This window comes from Leucoraja erinacea, chromosome 7 (genome assembly GCF_028641065.1).
Source record: "Leucoraja erinacea ecotype New England chromosome 7, Leri_hhj_1, whole genome shotgun sequence".
NCBI classification, from domain to species: Eukaryota; Metazoa; Chordata; class Chondrichthyes; order Rajiformes; family Rajidae; genus Leucoraja; species Leucoraja erinaceus.
The window spans coordinates 47,341,475-47,365,491 of record NC_073383.1 but is presented as its reverse complement, the minus strand read 5'-3'; the positions used below and the strand labels follow the sequence as shown (position 1 = coordinate 47,365,491).

The 24,017-nt window shown below is 43.4% G+C and overlaps 1 protein-coding gene and 1 pseudogene across 1 annotated transcript; one reads left to right on the top strand and one right to left on the bottom strand.

Annotated features, from left to right (window-relative positions):
* Positions 1 to 10,649: 10,649 nt before the first annotated feature.
* Positions 10,650 to 13,420, bottom strand: LOC129698533 (fer3-like protein). Its single transcript, XM_055637614.1, has one exon. It carries the CDS (start codon positions 12,452 to 12,454, stop codon positions 11,849 to 11,851), a length of 606 nt encoding a protein of 201 aa, XP_055493589.1. The 5' UTR covers positions 12,455 to 13,420; the 3' UTR covers positions 10,650 to 11,848.
* A 7,893-nt stretch (positions 13,421 to 21,313) lies between these two features.
* On the top strand, positions 21,314 to 23,452 carry LOC129698532 (striatin-like; annotated as a pseudogene).
* Positions 23,453 to 24,017: the final 565 nt, after the last annotated feature.

Below are 24,017 nucleotides of genomic sequence, written 5' to 3'. Positions count from 1 at the left end.
ATGATGCATTTTGGTTCTGAATGACCCTTAACTAATTTGTGGCAGTAACAAGTGTAAAGCGGAACTTTCCATAAGCATTTTCGGTTATTATCGCATCATTTGACGAGTCCTGGAGGGAACATTGACAAAGGTGGGAAATTGAACAATAGGTGGAATTACACCACCTTCAAACGACAACAAGTTTTCGTTGGGTTTATGGTCTGAAAAAGGATAATGCAATTAAAAACAGTTATCTCGTGTTACAATCTATTAGGAATAGATTATGTTTCGGGGTTGAGTAAATGTGGTAAATGTGTGCACCTATGTGGCCGATCTGAATTTCTTACTGGTAAACTTTGATCATGTAGTTCCAATATTCATATCGCAAATGTACGATGTAATTCCGTATATGTCTTTAGATGCATTTAATGCCAACAGAAAGGTGTATACTTAAACTGTCGCATTACCAAGAGGAAGATTTAACAGTTGTCTGTAAAAGACTTAAAATGTCGCTTGTTATGAGCCTTTGACTCTTTAAAAGATAATGAAATGACGAAATGTTTATGTCAAAATCAAACTTCGGCGGTGAAGTTTGCCATGAGTGATGACGGGATGTATTGGGTTGGGGAGGAGAGAGATCGCGCACCCGATTAGACAAGCAGTTTGAAAGACTTTATCTTCCCCATTATAGGTATGTCGGTAAACGCAGTGTAATATGGACCTGAATTGAGATTTAACATCACCTGGGAGCTGAGACGCTTGTGAAAATGTATCATGCCATTGTGAACAGGTTAGCGTTTTAATATTACAGGGTAACCACTTTGCTTCGGGGATATAATTGTAAAGGATATAATAATTCTAGGATGTGGGTTTGATTAACTCTAGGGTTGAGTAACATCGTAGAACAGAGAAAAATCCTACAATATTAATCGTCAATAAAGTACCGCCATTGATGTATCTTATAAAAATAGTTATGATCATTTAACCAGTGTTACATTTTAACCTTTACAACAACATGTTCTTTATCTGCTATTGATGTGTTTTCACCGGTGCCTTATTCACTGGAAAGAACACTAAATGAACACAGGGTTTTGAGATTACCAAATTCGGTTTGCAGTCCGACTAAAGTTTAAATTTTAGTTTGTTACAAATTAAAAAACAGATTAGTCGCGGGGAAGTAGGGCTTTTAAAATTCAAACTCTATTTAAAATGTGTTCAGTACTTAGGGACAACAAGTTAAATGACTGGACTCCCACGCAGAACCATTCGGACAAACGTATACCCAGAAAATGCTGGAAGTGCACAGTAGACTGTCATTTATAGAGAGGGAAACGTTGCAGGTTGATGAACTTACATCAGAACTTTTGTTCGAGATTTCCAGAATCGGCACTATTTTGCGTTTGGATTACATATTGTTGTTACTCTAGTATCCACTGTTAATCGATATACATCCTGGTTCATCCAAAATTATCTTTACAATTCGCAACATCGACATCTGACGATCAGTGCCTCCACAACACCTGTAAACCGGTAATGTTCCAGCTTCAGGTTAAAGTAAAACTACGTGACATCTGATCCGGCCCGGCCCCGTTGTTGGACGAGTGATTGCGTAATATATAATTACAATGATTACAAAAAAAACACACTAAGTGCCATTGAGACAGCATCTCTGTAGAACATGGATAGGTGACGTTTCGAGTCGGGACCTTTCTTCAAACCGATTGCAGGCTTAGTACGCTGCCAAGTTTACCGTACATAATATATCGCCAATTACTGCATTACGGGGACCTGACTGATTGGCCAAACAAATATTACAGATTTTCACGGCACTAATCGACGGTAAAGTGTAGGCTTCGGGCCAACAGTGAATTGACTGCGTGTCCAAACGTCACTGTCGCTCGCTTAACACTTCAGGCCCAAATTTACACTTGGATAAAGCTTCGTCTTTTCGGCTGGATTAATCGCTTAGCTCCTCGCAAATTTCCTGCCCGTTCAAGTGTCTGTCGAAATGCAACTCGAAGGTTGCCATCCTATATTGGGTATTGAAGTTAATATGGGAGAAGTGAGTTGTACAGATAATCCATACACCGGCCTGCGAGTGGAAGGCATGAAGATCCAAGGCGATGGGATGGATGACCATCAAAGAGTCTTCTTTGCACTGGCATATACCAGAGTAATGAGATGTCCAGTCATTCTAACCCGTGCGTTCTAACCCGTGTATTGCAATAAGTATAAGGGCCCTTATTCATTTTAGCGCGTTAAAAAAAAAATTGTTGATGAAGATTGTTCAATTACTCGCGGTTTCCTCCGCTGTAAATGGGGCCATACCCCATCTCTTCTGTTTACTGTGTTGCATCTTGTTTTACTGACGGTATCTACCAGTAAGCGAGCTCCTTGGAGCCCGCGCATCATAAAGCAAGAGGGGGAGGAAAGGAATGAAGACATTGAGGGAAGCTAATGCTGGGGTGTGCAAGGTGTTACCATAACTCTCTTGTGGAGGTGACATTTTCAATCAATGGTGACCAGTTTGACTTCGACACAAGTTGGAGATCGCCTTTCTTTTGTGCATTAATCATGTGATGCGATCAGACCCAATGCCATTTGGATCGGCCGAAGCATTTACGATATTGGACATAAAACATCGGCAACGAAATACAAAAGCGCTGGGGGGAACTCAGTGGGTCATGCAGCATCAATGGAGGGAATGGATAGACGGAAAGATCGGGCGTTTCTTCAGATTGACTGCAGTGGGGAGGTGGTGGGGAGGGGGGGTGGAAGAAAACCGGAAAGGAAGGAGTGAGGTGGGGCAATCCTGGCCATTAATAGGTGGATACAGGTGAGGGGGATTGATTGGCAGATGGGTGGAATAAGTGACAAAGACTAGAGGTGAAAAAGAAAGGGTGTCAAATACTGAAAGGGGTGAAGGGTAAATGCGATGGAAAGGATGTGCATGGAAGGCGAGGTGAGGGGGGGGATAAAAGGGAAATGGGAGAGTTGGGAATGGGAGATTTGTGTACGGTTGAGGGAAAAGAATCACAGAGAGAGGTGGGGGATAGTGGCAGCACTGGGGCAAGAGAAGGGATAGGGGTGTATTATTTTGGAACTGGAGAATTCGGTGTTCACACGGTTGGGTTGCTAGCTATAAATTCATAAGTTATTGGAGCAGAATTAGGACATTCGGCCCATCGAATCTACGTCATTCAGTCGTGGCTGATCTATCTCTCCCTCCTAACCCCATTCTCCTGTCTGGGCCTATAACCCTGACACCCTAACTAATCAATACTATAAATCTCCGCCTTAAAAATATAATTGACATGGCAATTGACATGGCACCCATTGCCATCTGTGGCAACGAATTCCACAGATTCGCCACCTGACTAAAGAAATTCCTCGTCAATATACGTATTTTTATTCAGAGGCTGTGCTCTCTGGTCCTTAAGCTGTGACCCCTTCTCCTGGACTTCCCTAACATCGGGAACAATCTTCCTGCATCTAGCCTGTCCAACCCCTTAAGAATTTTGTAAGTTTCATCCCCTCTCTATCCTAAATTCTAGAGAGTATAAACCAAGGTCTTTTACTATTCAGTAAATCCCAGGAAAGTCTGTGCTCCCCTTCATATATTCCTCTCGTCAATATACGTCTTTTTATGTCCTAAATGGAAACATCCTCTCCCATCCACTCTATCCAGGCTTTTTACTATTCAGTAAATTTCAATGTGGCCCCCCTTCATACGTCCCCCATCCCCTTCTACCCATATCGTACCCTGCAGTTTTACATTTCACTCCTCTTTTCCTGGTTCGCCTTCAGTAGTTTCCCTTTCCCTTCAGTGCGGGTGAAGGGTCCCGAAACCGAGACGTTTACCCTGTTTCTCTTTCTACAAATGCTGCCTGACCAATATTTTCGAATTTTGTTTTTGCATTTTAGCAGGGAGCACATGGATTAATTCTCCACAGTCTTGTTCCTGGGGCCATGAAGTTTGGGCAGAACATCAATGTGTCTTACCCTTTCATTGCTTTCTCATTTCCCCCCCCCCCCCCCCCCCCCCCCCCCCCCCCCCCCCCCAACTCCTGTGTCTGCTTTTATTTTAATCAAGCTTACAGGCTCCCCCCAAACCTATGGCAGCAAAGGTGTAGTACATCACCCGTAATATGATTAGAAACGCGTGGCAGTCCGGGCAAACGCCACCCATCCATGTAGTGCCGGGGTCAAACAAGCAGGTAAACATCGACACCGTCCGATGTTGGGAAATTGGTTTCAAGTGCGATTCTTGCATGAAATCGTGTGCATCCTGCTCCAATTTCTGGACGTAAGCATTTAACCCAACCCTATCCAAAAAAACAAGTCTATTCTTTGGAAGAGAAACCAAGAACAGATGATTCAACGCAGTCAGAAAAATAAGTCTCCACCTCTCTCATTCTCCAGCTTCATTACACCACAGAGACCAACATTAACCAGTTCTGTGAGATGTAGGTACGCTCTCCTGCATGCGCAGCGCCAATTAAAATATATAGAAGATTCCTTTAATGCGGAAGCGTGTTCATTTTGAAAATGTATTAAAATAATTCAAAACCAAATGCAGGAAATGAATGTCAGTACAAATTACATGTATACCAAGGAAGGTTGAAAGCTGAGCGTCTCTCCAGTTATTGGTGGTTTATTTATATTTCTAAGTGATCGCCAATGTAACATAAGGTATCATATTTAATTCACAACTCGGACGATTGAACACTTCCGTTCAACCCTGCCGCTGAAAATCGCTCCTGTCAGTTTCAGGAAATGCGTTTATCCATTATAGACTAGCAAGTATTAGAGTTTTAGGGGAGAACAAATAAATCCTATTTCACAAATCTTTTTTTTCTATTAGTAAAATTGAAATGTTAACTAATTTACTGCGGAAAATGTACTGTTCCATCTGCTCTATATTAAAGCGTTTTTGCTACGCTGTGTAGTGATTAGAAGCAGTCATGTGGAGACCACGTGCCCAACAATCCCCGGCGATGTTAACCGCAGACTTTCATAGACGCCGACATTCATACACACGCACACACACATGCACAGAAATATTTGCTAAATCATATACATATATAGATGCAAGTACAGTGATGTACAAGGACACTTTGGCGTAAGAACCCTATGTGTACTCTGCAAGGCGAGTCCGGACTGTCAAAGCTGCCATAGACAGACATTAAAAACTGTTTTTATCCACGAGTAGTTGCTCTACTCAGCAACCAAAAATCTGTAGCCTCTCTTTGATCTGGTATTTTGTTGGTTCACCAGCTTGATCAATGGTGTTTTATCATTAATGTGTTATTATTATTATTATTGTTTGGTGTTTTCGGAGTCATTCGTAACTGTCACTGTATGTCATGTTGTTACTTGTGGGCGGAGCACCAAGGCAAATTCCTTGTATGTGAATACTTGGCCAATAAACTTATTTACTTACTTACTTATAACTCAGTCCTTCAGCACTGTTTTTTAGCACGTGGTTCCGGCATCGGCAGTCTCTTGCGATCGTGATACGTCTTTTTGGGCACAAATGCACACAAAGATGTGCAACCGGATGTAAACATATTTCATAAGCAGCCATATCCAAGGGGCAAATTTACAGTCACAAATAATAATATTTTGATGAACAGATTTACTAATTTACAATTATGAACAAAAACGTTTTTTTTATCAACCACCTAGGTATTTGAGGGATATCAAACTATACCTAAACACACGGGGATCCACTTACAATCGTACGAAAGCAAACATACCGACATTGACATGCAAATTGGCACCATCAAGCATTCGGACATACACAACTGTGGCAAGAAAAAAGAGAAGGTAATATGAAATATCAGAACAGAAACAGAAATTAATTGTAGATTTTATTTATTATGGGCCGGGAAGCAGGTTATTTGCTTGGGTTCGTTATTTGCTTTGCCCTTTGTGGCCATTCTCCGTGTCATTGCAGATGGTGTTTTAAAGGGGTGATTTTATTCACATTTTACTTTGTATTTAAGCTAGATCTGCAGTTACATTTTCTTAAACTTACAGTTGTAAATTGTAGCGATGTGCAAACAAATAAACAAATAACCATATAATAATTAGAAATTAATTAATATCTAATTATGACTAGATAAACTAATAATAATAATTAAAAATTATTAACGTTAGATGACTGGTTTGAACTGGCACCTCCGAAAGTGAATCTGTGGTCCAGCTAAAAGCACAGCATGTTTTTAACACGACATCCATTCAGCGTAGTCTCCAATGATTAAACAAGGGACTTGAGTGAGGTCACGTCGATGATGATAGAATTTAAAAAATGAATATGTATTTTAAGACACGCATGGTGGGGCACATGATGTGTTGCAGCAGATGGGATCCAAGGTGATTACATTTGCAGTGCGTGTCCGCAACCTGAGGAACCTTTGCTCAGGGTTAATCGACTGGACTCCGAGATTCAGACACTGAGATGCAATCGAGAGTGGGCGAGTTAGATATCTGTTCTAGGAGGTAGCTACATAGATTAACAACTGTCGAATTGGGGCAGACAGGAAATGTGGGTGAGCATGACTTCAAATGATCAGTGGTAACCCAAGTTATGTTGTATCAGAAGCGTTCAGTCTGTGGATCAGCGCCTGAATGGATTAGCGCAGAATCTACAACGTGATTAAACAAACTGACCACTGACCAGGGCAAGCGACCTTTCAAATTGGGGAGGAGAAAATGTAATAAGTTCATAAGTTATAGGAGCAGAATTAGGCCCATTTGGCCCATCAAGTCTACTCCGCCATTCAATCATGGCTGATCTGTCATTTCCTCTCAACCCCATTCCCCTGCCTTCTCTCCATAACCCTTGACACCGTACCAATCAAGAATATTTCAATCTCCGCCTTAAAATATCAATTCACTTGGTCTCCACAGCCACAGTCATGGTAATATGAGATGGTATTAGTGAGGTTGATAGAGTTTCCAGCAGCCAAGCGTTTGTTGCCTGTCTGGTGCCGGGGTTAAAAAAAAAATCCTTCGGGCTGGAATGCAACTTGCAGTCTGAGAAGACTGAGGAGAAACATTCAATTGTCATGGTCAATGTGGGAACAAATTACCAGCGGGGAAAAAGAAGGCGGCTCTGCTAAATGAACATGCCTAGATGTGGTACGAGTTAACGAAAAACAGAACCGCAAAGGTGATAATATCTGGCTTGCTACATAAGGCATGTGTAAATTACTGGGTGTCAAATACCGGGTGCCGCCGTCAGCAATGGCAGCCTCGCCAACCGTCTGTCCGTCTTTTCATCTTTTTTGTTATTTTGGTGTGTTTTAAAAGTACGTGTTGATGTTCTCAGGTTTGTTTTATGTGGAGGGTGGCGGAGTGGGTCGGGGAAATCTTTTTTCAATCTCTTACCTTGCCGGAGATATGATTTTATTCGGGATCGTATCTCCGGTCGCTCTGCGGCCTAACATCGTGGAACTGGTGGCCTTGCTCGAGACTGACTCTGAGCCCCGCAGAGGGGCCGTGGACTTACCATCGGAGCCTGCGATCCCTTGCCTGGGATCGACGCTCCAACCGCGGCCTCGATGTCAACATCGAGGAGCTCGCAGTCTCGGATAGAGCCTGATGTCGGGAAGCTCCAAGCCACACGAGGTTCGACCAGCCCCGACCCTGGGTCCGATCGCCCGGCGCGGGGGAGCTGAGACCCCCCGATGCGGGAGCTTAATCGCCCCGATGCGGAGGGCTCGGCCGCCGGCTGTGTGAGCCAAGATCGACCCGACAACGGAAGGTCCGAGTGCCCCGACCGCGGGAGAACAAAGAAGGGAAGAAGATTGAACTTGTTTTGCCTTCCATCAAGGTGAGGAATGTGGGGGAGTCGCTGTGGTGGATGTTCATGTTCAAAAAATATTTGGGTGTCTTGTTGCCATTGTATGACAAATTAAATTCCTCCTATGTTGCAAAACATATTTGTCTAATAAATTACTATTATGATTATGATTATGATTATGATTAAATCGAGTGAGTAGCAGTGTGCTGTTTTTCTGGATCAGTGGACTGAGACCAATGAAGGGACGTGCTCTGTAAATGAAAAATTACCCCAATAAAACTGCAGATACATGTAAAAACCGAAAATACTGGAAATACTCAGCAGGTCCGGTCGCATCTGTGGGAAGTGACACAGAGTAAATATTTTGTATAGTTTACTTTATTATTATCATGTTTGCAAAGAAAACACTATGCCGTACACGATTACAATCAAGCCGTCCACGGTGCACAGATAAAGGATAACGGATACAGCATTTAGTTCAAGATAAAATCCGATAAAATCCTATTAAAGGCAGTGCAAAGGTCTCCCGAGATCTCTTCCCACTGTTGAGTATTCGCATCTTTTCCTGTTTTTGTTTAGATCTCGCATTGCATTATGAGAAAAAAGGTTAATTGATTGATACGTTTGTTTTTCTGAGGCCGAGAAGGATTTTATGAGCTATGGCCCGAAATACTCCGCTTAATCTTGATCCTCGGCATAAAGCAAAATGTTAACTGTGGAGTGACGTTGCATTAATGTATGTGTAGGGAGCGAGGGGAGGACATTTGTTTTTCACTCCACGATCAGTATTTTCGCCATTACGTATCTTGAACACGAAGCATCTTAGAAAGTGCATGTACTTTTCTTCGCGATTCAGGGGCATCGACCCTCTTCGCGTCGCAACTACGATGAAGGGACCGGAATGCTCGGGGGTACCGGAGAATTTACAACTGACTAATCGTGATTACACACAACGCATATTTTAAATACAATTAATTTATCGGATAAGTTTCGACACAAACTGAGCCAACATTCGTCCAACAATTTAATTTAAATATTATGTTCTTCCTGGTGACTTAACTGTCCATTACATTTTAATAATTTCAAGGGAAAACAATACTTCCCCCGCCATTAGTTTCACAGGGCTACTCAGTTGCAGCAAAGTATTTCTGTAAAACGACTGATCCCTGATTATAAAAAACATTCTGAATCAAATTGAAGGAAAGTTGAAGAACGGTGAACCTCTGATCGGATGAAAAGTCGGGTTGGACTCGGCATTTCTTGACTTTATTTTAAACATCTTTCAAGGATCTATTCACAAAAATAACTAAGAATCGAATCAGTTATTTTTTATTGATACACTGGGTAATGGGCATCGCTGGCATTGTCAATATTCTCCAGCTATCGTGAATCACACTTGGTCATATTCTGGCTACAGTAGCGGCGCGCGCACTTTGTGCAGCAGTTTGGTGGAGAGTCAAGCCCAGTGTTAATGGCTTGGTGTCACATGAAAGGTAAATTTATAAGAAAGGCAATTTCCCTTCTCAACAGGATCTAGGTGAATGAAGTGTGGAGGTACAACAACTACCTACTGTCACCCCTACTGAGACCAACCGCTTACTCCCAGATTTAATTTCTTGGTTGCAATATGAACCTCTACCTCTGGACTGGAGCATCTGACCAGCAATCACCAGGCCTTTGGATAAGCTTCTGAAGCCGAGAATATGCTATCGGCAAAAAACAACAATCATCTGAAGCAAGAATTGGATAACAAATAATAAGCGAGTAAGATACAGCTACTTACGATGAAAATAAAGTACTGGAAAAGTACCTTTATTTAGCTTAGTATAATGGGGGTCAGGTGCTGAAGTGTCGCCCATGGAGCATTCTTTCCTTATCAGCGTCAATTGCCATGCTTTGCAAGTCTTATGGACACTGAAACCGTCCAATAATTTGGGGATCCCTAAAAAAATATTACTTGTGCATTCACACCCTTGGGTTAAATATGAATTAACTGCCAACGGTACAAATGAAAGTAAACCTTAAATAAATAGCTGTCAGTTAAAGCGTAGTTAGTTGAGACCAAGCGCCGAGTCCCGAGGAGATGCCGGCGACTACACTCCCTGCAGTCGGACCACGCCGCGCTGATGCTGGAATCCAGAGTTCCTGCAGCACTTTGTATCCGGCAGCGCTGGGAAGCTGCAGCTGGCCCCCGGGCCCGATGTAACTGCAGGCCGCCGGGCCAGAAGCAAATGACAAACAAGCGCTAATCCCACTTTATCCAAGAAAGACGAGCTGTCAGATCTGGAAAGGAACAAAAACACGAACGACAGATAGATTGCTCTAATTACATTTCAATTCGCGTTTATTTTACAAGCAAGGTAATTAATCCCTCATTTGAAAAGAACAATATACTGATAAATTCATTATATTTATCCGAAGTAACAATCAAATTGGTTAACTAAAGCCCGGGGCACAATTGCTGTCAGTGAAACCCTTTGATAGACTTCAGCGCTTCAGGAGTAAAGGTTCAGGCAGCTGGGATATAAAAAAGCCACAGAAGAACGGCAACACAGAAATCTGTATTGTGTTGTCTGGCATCCTACATGTTGCCATTAAGTTTATATTGAACTGTTAACAAGTATGCGTCAAATAAAATAATGCTATTTTGTTAATAAGGCAGCCTGTTTTCCCAGGCTGGATGGGATGGGGCCAACATTGTCCACTTTGCCGTGGCGACCTCAACCCCAATGCTTGAATTAACGGAGAGGGTGTGTTAAACTTACTTCTCGCTGTCAGTGCAGTAATTTGGGAGTTGAATAATCGGACCGAGTTGTATCAAGGGGAGAAAGGGGTCTCTTGGTCTTTTGGCAGCTGTGTGAAGTTCGTATCTGTAAAAACTGTAACCCTGACTACGGTCTTACAATTGTTAACAATTGAAAATGGATGGTCTGTGCTGTGAGAGTTGACGACTCTTGCTACTTGTGCAGTGCTAACCATTGCCCGGCCGGAGTGCGCCGTGGCCTTGGCACAATAAAATGTATTTTAATGATGCTTTGCCTCTCTCCATGAGTACATACTGCAGCCGCGCCCTCCACTTTATTTTTCAAGCCATTAATCTCGAGGACGGGATATTCAGGGCAGCGCGCCTGCGATTTCCAACTGTGTCTACACGCTGTGGGATGAACATTCACGCCAGAGTTCTACAAGAATAAAGCCGCGCCAGTTAACTCCGTCTTTGGTTGTTATGCTCCGTATCCCATATTGCAGGATCAGGTCGGGCGCTAACTTTGCTCAGATTCAAAGCAGTATAAGATGTATCACAGTATGACCATCGTCAAACCATCTACCATGCCAGACTCCAAAATGAATGCCGGCATGGTAGATGTCCCCCCAAATGGACATCAGGCAGCTTTTATTTCGGTAAACTTTATGCGACGAGCCTCTCCAACCCAAAACTCGACAATGGCCTTATTATGTGGGAAATAAACAGTTGTGGCAACATTATTTTAGGCAACGTGGCAAGCAAGAGGATAGGACAGCTGGTTCGTGTCTCCGGAAGAGGGGTGGAGGAAGATGGGGTGGATTCCCAATGAGGCAGATATATCTAGATGACTCTGAAAGTAATAGTGAAAAGTACTGCCTACCTTGGTGGAAATGAATTCAACAGTAACTTTTAGAAGGCGGTTACAGTTATACATGTAGGGCTTCGTGGAAAGAATAGAATTGTGACTGATTAGATTGCTTTTACAAAAGGACTACACGTGCACGAAATATAAATCTATCTCATTATGCGATCCTATGATTATTCACATTTTATGCAACGTATATTAATAGTGGGAAACAGCAGAACACATTGCGTTGGTGGCAAAGTCCAGTTCCACCGACTTCAATTAAATAAAAATAACAATTACTTAAACAGTTTATTTTCCTTGGTTTGTTCATGATAAACAGAGGAAAACTATGGGGTACAGGTGTAGCTCACCTGTTCCTCTACCTGTAAGATCTCCCTTTTCCTGTTTTTGTCATTTCTTGACATTTTAATAAAGTTGCTAGTATGGATTGCATATTTTAGTCAAGCTAGTTCTTCAATAAACCCTTTATGGAAAGATTCGGCTCACCACTGGTGTTCCACGTAGCATCGGTTTTGTTCTGGTATCCGTTTCTCACGCACTGCTCCACATAGGCCTTGGGGTCACAACCAGAGAGCAGTATCTCTCGAAGAAGAGCTATGTAGGCGATAGCGAGCCGCAGAGTGTCGATTTTGGACAGGCGCTTCTCGTACGGAAAGGTGGGAACGTAGCATCTGAGTTCGTCGAAGGCTGAGTTGATGCTGAGCATTCTCTTGCGTTCCCTGATGTTGGCCGCGTAGCGCTGTACCTTGTAAGGCTGCGTGGAGAGCAGCCTCCTTTGCCTTCGACTGGAATCCCCTGGCTCCTCTAGACAGGAGCTGTCCCTTCCAGCACCAGCCTCCAGCTGCAAGGTCTTCAGATCCAGGTCGGTCAGGGCAGAATCAGGAACAGCAGGCTGGCCGGCGAAGGAAGACCATGGAGAAAGTTGGGGGCTGGCGGCCAAACAGTCGAAATTTAGGCCGTCCCACTGGCTCTGATAGCTCGAGTCAACCTGACTCCAAAAAGATAGATCCCCAGCATTGTCCTGACCGAAGTCGAAGAGGCAGTCGTCCATTCCAGCTACACCTGTCTGGCTTCGGACGGGGTGATGCGCCCGTTGAGTTGTCTGGCGCTTCGATGCAGTTATGGGTTAAATAGTTAGCTGTTGCATCGTGGGATGCGTGCACCTATTCTGTTTACCTCAATGGAGAGGCTGCCGAGGACACGTGAATGTCCCTTTCATTGCCCGTCTGTGGCTTTGTGCAAGTTTGACATCACGACAATAAACTCACCGATCCCAGTTAATAAGGTACAACTAACTCTCTCCTGACTGGCCATCGCCCCGCTCCCAACACTTTGACAGCCTGCTACACCGGCCCAGCTATTTACAACCTTCATAAAACCTTCTCATCGCTTTGGCCTGATTATGTAATAATTGAGGATTTGAGTGGTTGAAGATTTGGGGATTGTAAAGAAGTTTTGAGCATTAATTAGGCTGTGAGGCGAAACTCTCAAAAACACATGATTTTGAGACCTGCAGAATAATGACTACGATATATTTGAGTTCACCGACATCTTCTCCCACCTTGGGTTAATATGAAATTAATTCATAAAAACGAAGAAAAATTCAACTGCGTAATCGAAAGAAAAAAAAACCCTTATGTATGCATGCGGGTTACTAAATCGCCGCATGTGCACAGAATATATTTCCGACGCTGCACACAGCTACCTGGTATAATTGTGGCGGGAAGTGACAACTAAATATAAACCACGGCAGAATTGCATGTTGAGAATGTAGGAACAGGTCGTTATTTTGAGAATTTTCAGAATCTGATCCAAATGGTTTAAATCGGGTTGGTACAAAAGTGAAGTGTTTGGAATTGCTTCTTGCTCCGCGATTCATTTACATATGCGGGATATCAGCTTTCAACTTTGGGGACATGCCCTAGAAAATAGTGAAAGGTAAAATCAAAAACATTGTGAATTTTGGAGATACTCATTTTGTATCAGCCTTCCCTTAATTCCGACCCTGCAAAATATGTTTTTTATTCACCGCTAATTGTGCTGACTTTGAGGCATAAACAGACCCATAAGCGCTTTATTAAGTTTTGATTGTTATATAATGAATATATAGTAGGCACGTACGTGTAAGTGAAGATCAGGCCTCCAGTCCGTTCTTCGTCGCTCTCAAGCATTCAAAGACTCGCTGCACAGGTTCACTAGGTAACAAGTGTATTACTAAATACTGAAATACCATGTCCTTAATTGCCGACAAAACCAAGAAGAAAGAAAACACACTAATTTAGTTCAGAGAGAAACAAAGATAGTTGCAAAGTTTTTTGGCGCGTCTCTTTCCTCTCTACGTCATCCGGCCCATTCATTGGAAAATAGCTGCATAAATTATATACATTTTAAATGTATCCAAAAATGCTTGATTTCTCTCATAAACTTGCCGGACATACTGGTAACATCAGCGAATAAACCAATAATTCAACTAATGATTCAAGAGAGAGTTAGATAGGACTCTTAAAGATAGCAGAGCCAGGGGATATGGGGATACGGGCTACTGATTGGGGATGATCAGCCATGATCACATTGAATGGCGGTGCTGGCTCGAAGGGCCGAATGCCTACTCCTCCATCTATTGTCTATTTTCTATTATCTATTGTCTATTACAATTCAAATTTTAATTGGCATTGAATACGTAGAATTCCCCCCCAATGCCCTGACGTGGAATATTCTGAATGTTTATTAAAAAATAAGACACTGGAAACCATAGAGTTTCATCTCAAGTCCCAACACGCGCGGAAACTCCGAGCAAACACTAACAGAAAACACAACAATGTTCAACGAATTGGCTGGGATCTACGGATAAGAAACCGCGTTAAGATTCAGATCGCTGTCTTAGCGTCAGCATTTTGTCCAAGCATTGCGCACACGAAGTAATTTAAAAGTATTTTTAAAATATTCCCATTTACCGCGCAGGACAACGTAGTTGAAACCCTAAACGTAATTTTAAGTCCTCTTCCAATAATCCAAATTCAATCATTTGCACAATTTCAGAATATAACTACAAATTCACTAAAAGTATTATAACTATATCCCATCCCCCCACCACTACCATCTTTATAACGTAACTATAATCCCTTCACCTTGTAGAACTATATAGCACACACATATGTCCTCGGCAAAACACGTCCTTGCCGACCGCATTGCCTAACCACCTAGTCCCACTTGCCTGTGTCTGGTCCATATCTCTCCAAATATTTCCTATTCATGTACCTGTCCAAGTGTATTTAAATGTTACAATTGACCATCTCTCCACTTGCTCTGGCAACTCGTTTGTACAATCCTCTGTGTGAAAGATTTGCCCATCAGTTCCTTTTAAATCTGTCGCTGTCACCTTAATCTGATGCTCTCTAGTTTTATACTACCCTACACTGGAGAATAGACTGAGGATATTCACCTTACCTATGCTCCTCGTGATATTGTAAACCACTACACGGTCTCCTCTCAGCCTCCTATACTCCGGGGAGGGGGGGTCCAGCCTATCTACCCTCTCCGAATAACTCAAACTTTGCACACAGGTAACACATAGATCATAAGCCCTTCGACCTACAATTTCTGTGATCAGCATGATGCCAGGTTAAACTAATATCCTCTCCTTGCACGTGATCCATATCCGTCCATTCCCTACATATCCATTTGACTATCTAAAAGCCTCGTCAATGCTTTATTGTATTTGCCCCTGACAGCGCGATCCATTATATAATTGTAAGTCTATAATATAACTAACCTTACATACAATTATATACAGTATCTGTAACCAGCTCTCCCACCAGACTAAGCATTGCATCACATTTAATAAACAATTATAACCCCTCACCACTCCCCATAATAAAACTACAACACAATATATTAGCTCCTTCTCATATCGCATTGATTCTCGAGGTGGAGCGTGATTCCTGCGATAATAAATTATGGCAAATGATCTACTTGAAATGTGCAACATTCTTAAGGGGTCTAACAGGGTAACGACAGGAATGCTGTGTATTCCTGTTGACCTCTCCAGAACCAGGGGTCCCAGTCTTTAGTGTTCCCTTATATTTGCAATTTTCCAATCATTCCTTCTGTGAAGCTGCAACCGATAGTGCTGATCCATTATTCTTGTATATTCCCTCTCCTGAGTAGTAAGTCATAGTTAATCCTAACATATCTTCATGTCATTCTGTAGAATGGGTCAAGCAAGGAGTGTGCTGACCAAAACTATACATGTTTCACTTCTTGCTGGTATAATATGCTGAACACTAGCATGGCATCAGTTTGGGCATCAGGAAATCATTGAATCATTGAGAGAATTATAACCTTAAATTAATGCTTTCTGCATCACAAACGGTCTGAAATAATTATTATAACTTCCATTTTCCACGCAGCTAATGTGGTTAACAGTTCAGACAAATGTCTGGACAAATCACCAAAAGTATTTGAAGTTGGTCATTTTTTCTCCATTGATGTTTTTTTAAAATTTTAGGGTAGAAGGTAAGTGCATAAGTTCATAAGTTATAAGAGCAGAATTATGCCATTCTGCCCATCAAGTCTACTCCGCCATTCAATCATGGTTGATCTATCTCTCACTCTTAACGCCATTTCCTGCTTCTCCCCATAATCCCTGACAGCCGTAGTAATCAAGAATCTTTCTATCACTGCCTTAAAAATATCCACCGACCTGGCCTCCACAGCCTTCTTTGGCGTTGAATTGATACCTCATTATGCAAATTGCTCCCGAGAATGTGCACAGCATTACACTGAATTGTCCATTAGATTTTATAATTCATTATATTAATTTCCCTGAGGATTTTTACAATTATAAATTTGATTCTTTACTTGCTTGTTATTTGGGATGGAGTGTGTCATTCACAGGATTGTTACTCCAGGTTTCAAGATTGTCGACCGAGTTCCTCCTAAGATATTAGGGGCCGAAGCATGGAGAGGTCATTTGGCTCTTCGAACCATTACTCAAGATTATGCATGATACTCTGCCTCCGACTGTCTGTAGCGCTTTTAAGACATAACCGTTCTCCGAGGGTGCATAGAAAGGCGGTCCCCATCACTATCTAGTAGCACGTGTTATAAGTAATCAGTTCTAAGGGAATCACATAGGCTAAAGATACTTTTTTTCAGTCCCGTTATTCCGTTACATTGAGCTGAACACAGACCACCCGATGAATCGAAACGCTGCCGAAGGTCTTAAAATCTATATAATAAAATCTTAGTGTATGGTTGCATCCGTGAAACAAAATACTTCCTATATCATTTTCACCTTTACGTGTTTTTTTTGTTTGTTTGTTTGTTTTTCCAATAGCAGATTTATTGTTGATCTGCTCAATTCTTCGCTTTTAGCTTGACAGCAAGAGCTTGAACATGCAGCCCGGATCGTGGGTTTTCCGAGGTGATTCCCCCCTATTTCAGCACCAAGCGCTGTCCGCTGCCGTAACTCAAGATTCAACTGCCAACTGACAATGACGTGGATCATGTCGAAACTATTAATAACATTGTATCACTTAACATAATGATAAGCAAAACACACTATTTTGTTTCATTGATGACAACATTATTATATTTCTGCAAACATTTGACTTATTATAGATCTAACTTATACTGGGTTTTATACCAGTGACCTTTGAAAGTAACGATTGAGTACAGTAATTTGTGCAAGAGTTGTCAGCATTCATATGAATTTGGACTAATGTTTCCATTTATGATACATGACGGTAATGGGCCAGAAGTTAAACAATGCAGGAAAGTGTATGTTGGAATGACAATGGACAAAGAGACCACACCAGTGCTACCCACTGGACAGCGTGTCTGTGAGTGCACCGTACATTTCATCCCACTAAGTGCTGCATTTGCATTAACACAAATTCACTATAGCTGTCAGCAGCAACTTACCCTAGCTGGCTCTGGTTGACAATAGAGAAAATGGGCATGGGTATCAAGATCTTGTGGCAATGTGAGGCCCGCTGGATATGTTGGATGAATGTCAAGGACAGTGCTGTTATAGTGCAGAATCTTGATCCTGTCCTTCTCAGCACAGAAGAGCGGCACAGGGGTGCAGCAGTCGAGTTGCGATCTTATAGCACCAGAGACCTGGGTTTGATCCAGACTACGGGTGCTGTCTGTACGGAATTTGTATGTTCTCCCTGCAACCATGTGCGCTTTCTCTGGGTGCACTAGTTTCCGCCCACCCTACAGATTTTTACGTTAATTGGGTTCTGTAAATTGTAAATTGTCACTAATGTGTAGAATAGTGCTAGTATAGAGGGTGATCGCTGGTCAGCACGGACTCGGTGGGACAAAGGGACTGTTTCCACGCTGTATCTCTAGAGTCGAAAGTCTGACGGATCTCCTTTCAATAGTTGCAAACCCAGCTATAAGTGATTACCAGGCTCTCAGCTGCCTTGCACCACCACATAACCCAGTATTTCAGGCCTGCTCTGCAATATCAGAGCACCATCATGAAAACTCAGACTGATTCCATCATAACTTTTGTTCAAAGAAGCTTTAAAGAAGTAAAACTGATCTAGTAATCTGTCCACAGGCAAACAACTGGAGTGAGACTAGATGCTGGGCTTATGTGAATGACAGCAGCTTACAGGCTCATAAACCAGCTACCCATTCTCAGGATCCAATGATCTGTGACCCCATAATTGACATTCTAGCAGTGACCTTGATATTACCTGGCAGTGGCAATGAGCCAGCCCAGCCTGTTGTCACACTTGATGAGATGGGGTATAGTAGGCTGAAGCCTGCAGAAAGAAATAAAAACCCAGAAAGTGCTGTAAAGACTAAATAAGTTATTGACTTGAAACTTTTCTTGACTTTACTTTTCCATATCCACCCAAGCTGCATGACCCACTAACTGTATACATTTCTTCTTTGATTTTTGGCCAACGTCTTGAGCTGTTCAAGTTCATGGAGCACTTCCACCTGACACTTCCCCTACAGTAACAAAGCAACCTTGAACAACTTTAAATCCTGTATTAAGATGGGAATACAATGTTTTGATTGCACCATGTTTTCATTTATCTGCATGGGAATCAATGGGAAAGGTTGCTCAACAGTTTATGATCATCCTAATGACCAGATACTCCCATTGTACGTTTAGGTTGAGATTTCCATAATTTTGACCCATTGCCGATTGAGAAATGGTGATATGTAGGCACCTGTTCCATATGTGCTTCGTTTGATGAATCCCTCACAAGCTGTAGAAATTTCATACAGAAGCCACATCGTCGACAGATACAGGATGGTTGATGGATGTGCCAATTGAATGAACTGTTTTGCCTTAGGCTCGTAGAAAGGCTTTGATAATTCACATGATGCAGTACATTGTATCAACCCTCTACCAAACTCTTGCAACCATAGCAGCAAGTTCTAGGTTCAGATCAGCTTTGGATCAATGTGATCCACTGACTATTGGCAGTGGCAGATATGACAATGATGAATGTCAATGAGAAATGGTTAGAGCCCTTCTTGTAGGAGATTATAATTGTGTGTCACTCATGTGGTATGAATATGATGTGCCATTTATCAGTGGTTGAAATGCTGATAAGGGCCTGCTACATTTGAGCACGTTACTCTTCATCTAATCCATAACACAATCCACAGATGAAATCAGGAATCAGCTTTCTTCATCATCTCGACCATAGACCTTGTCCTGCTATTTTTCATTTCCCTCTTCATCATTTTTTCTCCTGTTGTGGAGCCATGAAGATGAATTGTGCCCTCGTAGCAGCCAGGTTAAGCAGGGTACAGAACAACGCGATGTGGCACCGGTCACTCCCTAGGATATACTGCAGTGGACAATCAGATTGGTGCAGTCACTTGAACCTTTCACAATATTTCATATCATGTGTTTCTTCCAATTATAGGTGCACTGGACAGATGCAACAATTCAGGGAGTTGCCCATGTCTCCCAAACCAGCAGTTAGTTGTGTGTAATATCTGATATATGGCAAGCACAGCATATCACTTGAGAATGAATGGGTAATGTGTGCTCCTCCAGGGCATGGGATTTACCATCAGTACTGTGTGGGAAGGAACTGTAAATGCTGGTTTATAAAGGATAGACACAGTGCTGGAGTAATTCAGCAGTTCAGGCAGCATATCTGGACAAGAAAGATGGGTGACGATTTGGGTCAGATCCTTTCTTCAGACTGAAAGTAGTGGGAGGGGGAACTGAGGTAGGAAAAGACCAGAACAAATCAGGGTCAGCAACAGGTGACCAAGGATCGGAGGAGCCCATAATGGCCCATTGATGGCTGAGGAAGAGGAGATAACGAGGGGATACAGGGATGCGAACAGTGGTACAAATAGGATGGCTTGGCTGAGAGTGGCGGGGGGGGGGGAGGGGGGAGGGAGAGGGAATGTAGGGGTTACTTGAAATTAGATAAATCATCATTCATACCTTAGAAACATAGAATTGTAGAAAATAGGTGCAGGAGTAGGCCCATTCGAGCCTGCACCGCCATTCAATATGATCACGGCTGATCATCCAACTCAGTATCCTGTACCTGCCTTCTCTCCATACCCCCTGATCCCTTTAGCCACAAGGGCCACATCTAAATCCTTCTTAAATATAGCCAATACAGTAGTTAACTGGCCTTAACTACTTTCTAGTGGCAGGGAATTCCACAGATTCACCACTCTCTGTGTGAAAAAATTGTTCTCATCTCACTCCTAAAAGACTTCCCCCTTATCCTTAAACTGTGATCCCATGTTCTGGACTTCCCCAACATCGGGAACAATCTTCATGAATCTGGCCTGTCCAATCCCTTAAGAATTTTGTAAGTTTCTATAAGATCCCCCCTCAATCTTCTAAATTCCAGCGAGTACAAGCCGAGTCTATCCAATCTTTCTTCATATGAAAGTTCTGCCATCCCAGGAATCAGTCTGGTGAACCTTCTCTGAACTTCCTCTATGGCAAGAATGTCTTTCCTCAGATTAAGAGACCAAAATTGTACACATTACTACAGGTGTGGTCTCACCAAGGCCCTGTACAACTGCAATAAAACCTCCCTGCTCCTATACTCAAATCCTTTTGCTATGAATGCTACCATACCATTCGCTTTCTTCACTGCCTGCTGCACCTGCATGCCTACTTTCAATGACTGGTGTACCATGACACCTGGGTCTCGTTGCATCTCCCCTTTTCCTAATCGGCCGCCATTCAGATAATAGTCTACTTTCCAGTTCTTGCCACCAAAGTGGATAACTTCACATTTATCCACATTATACTGCATCTGCCATGAATTTGCCCACTCACCCAACCTATCCAAGTCACCTTGCAGCCTCCTAGCATCCTCCTCACAGCTAACACTGCCCCCCAGCTTCGTGTCATCCGCAAACTTGGAGAAGTTGCATTCACTTCCCTCATCCAAATCATTAATATATATTGTAAATAGCTGGGGTCCCAGCACTGAGCCTTGCGGTACCCCACTAGCCACTGCCTGCCATTCTGAAAAGGACTCGTTTACTCCTACTCTTTGCTCCTGTCTGCCACCCAGTTCTCTATCCACATCAATACTGAACCCCCAATACCGTGTGCTTTAAGTTTGCATACTAATCTCTTATGTGGGACCTTGTCGAAAGCCTTCCTAAAGTCCAGATATAACACATCCACTGGTTCTCTCTTATCCACTCTACTAGTTATATCCTCGAAAAATTCTATAAGATTCGTCAGACATGATACCGCTGGGTTATATAACTGCAACGCGGTTTAAATCCTAACGGCCGGCCACATGCACGCAGCCAGCCCGCGCCAAGCGGGAGGGGGAAGGAGCGGCCGGAGCCATCACCGGTGCGGTCCGGCGGCCGGGCAGCAGCCGTCAGCGTGGAGGTGGAGGGGACGGACGAAGGGTTCTGGGGCCCAGCCATGGATGAACACCCAGCAGCCGGGCTGTTCCTCGGCAATAACTCGGTGCTGAGCGGCGTGGCCGGAGGTCTGGGCCTCGGCGTCCAGAGCCTGCCGGCACAGCAGCAGCAGCAGCAGCAGCTGGGTGTGGAGGGCCAAGCGCAGCGGCCGCAATACAACATCCTGGGCATTCTGCACTTCCTGCAGCACGAGTGGGCCCGCTTCTAGGTGGAGAGGACGCAGTGGGAAGTGGATAGGGCGGAGTTACTGGCACAGATTTCTTTCTTGCAAGGAGAGAGAAAAGGCCAGGAGAACTTGAAGAAGGATTTAGTCAGAAGAATTAAAATGCTTGAATATGCTTTTAAGCAAGAAAGAGGCTAAACACCATAAATTGAAATACGGCACAGAGTTGAATCAAGGAGATATGAAGCCTCCAAATTATGATTCTGATGAAGGGAATGAAAATGACATACAGACCTCACAAAATAATCAATTAACATGGAAGCAAGGGAGGCAGCTGCTTCTTCAATACTTGCAGGAGGTGAATTACACTGATACCATAATAGATGTGAAGTCAAGGCGAGCACGGGCACTACTTGGCCTCACTGGTGATGATCCAGATAAATGATCAGAAAACATGAGTTTGTAGTCTGTTATAAATGGTGGTGAAACGCTATTGAAAAGGACGGACATGATTGGAAATTCCGGAGAGAAAGTTAAGCCTCTTCCAACCGATTCAGCCGATGTGCTGGAAACATTTAAAATTCTTGAAAATACTGCAGCAGTATTTAGCGATGAAGATGACGAAGATGAGTCTGATGGAAAAGAGCAAACCATTATTGATACCTCATTTGATAAGGTTGCACCTTCTAATGCAATAGAAGATATGGACACTGTGGAAGCACTGAGAGAGTTTGACTTCTTAGGAACTACTGAAGATGGGGAAGAAGCAGGAGAGTCCAGGAGTGCAGGTGATGGAACAGAATGGGATTTTGAGAGAGTTGCTGATGAAAGTTCAAAACTAGCTCAAGACAAGGAAGATGCGTGTCCCACACCAGAGAGCTGGGTCGTGGACCAGGTACTAATAACAAAACTCAAGGAGCAGTACAAAAAGGAGTGAAAGGGGAAAAAGGGAGTGGAGAGGCCGAACAGATCAAAGTTACAAGACATGTTGGCTACAAGAGATGTAGATGAACTTCCTCCACTGCAGTCTTCAGTAAATTCTCCTCCCAGACCAACTAGCACACGACTAACTGAGCATGAAACCAGCAGGACAGGAGTTGAAGATTGACCTTTCCACCAGGATCGGGAAAGTCCTTTATCATGGGTACAGACGAAGCACTGGAGAACGCATTGGGTTTGGGGAGTTGGCCGGCCTTACAGTTGCTAATGAAGCAGACCCGTTAAATTATGATATCGCAAACAATAAGGATGCATTAAGAAAGACTTGGAATCCTAAATTCACGTTGCGGAGTCATTTTGATGGGATAAGAGACCTTGCGTTTCACCCGGTTGAACCTGTTCTGGTAACTACCTCAGAAGATCACACGATAAAGTTGTGGAATTTACAAAAGACTACTCCAGCAAAAAAGAGTACATCACTGGACGTAGAACCCATATACACGTTCAGGGCTCACAGAGGCCCAGTGTTGTGTGTTGAGATCAGTACCAGTGAGGAGCAATGTGGAGGAACTGATGGATTGATCCTTGTGGAAAGCCTTCTGAAAGTCCAAATATAACACATCCACTGGATCTCTCTTATCCATTCTACTAGTTACATCCTCAAAAAATTCTATAAGATTCGTCAGATATGATACCGCTGGGTTATAAACTGCCTAAGCGAAAGCAATTTCTCCAGAGATGCTGCATGACCTGCTGAGTTACTCCAACACTTTGGATCTGTCAATATTTTCTGCTGAACAACACAAACTATTTTCAAAGGCCCATAACCCCAAGGCACATTTCCATCCGTCAATCCTGATCTATGGTAATGCCCACTTTGGCACATCCAGATCCCGATGCTGCCTGCTTCCTCCTGCTCTTCACCCTAGATATTATGTGTATGGTTCACACAAGGTGTTAGGTGCAGTCACTATTAATTTGGTGGGATAAGAGACAAGAATTGGCCACTAGGGGCGCCACATTGAAGGCAGCCTCTGCCTACAGTCTGTTTGTTTTTATATCCTTTTTTAATTTTTATATAGTTTTAAAAGTATGTTTCTTTAGTTTATTTAGCTTTTCTATGTGGGGGAGGGGGGGTAGGGTAAGGGGAAACCTTTTCCCAGTCACTTCCTGGTGAGGATGCGACTATTCTCTGAGTCGCGTCCTCGGTCCCCTCTCGCGGCCTACCACCTGGATTGGAGCGGCCTTTCTTGCCGGGGACCGGACCAGAGCTCCAGCAACTGCGGTGCAGTGCTGGATTCACCGCGGAGCAGGCGATCCCTCCCCTGGGATCGCCGTTGAAGCTCCGGAGTGTTGGGCCTGCTGCTTCAACATCGCGGAGCTGTGGTTTGAAGAGCTTCCAACGCGGGCGAAGCTGACTTCAACATCGCGGAGTCCTGGGGCCCTCTGCCGAGGGCCGCCAGCGTTGAATCTCCACCCGGCGTGACCTGTGGACTTTGGGAGCCGCGGACTCTGGTAGGAGGTGGCCGATTCAGATGTTTAAGCTGCGGAGGATGTCCTCCAGTCCCGATGTCAGACTTCCATCATCCCGGCGAGCAGGCCT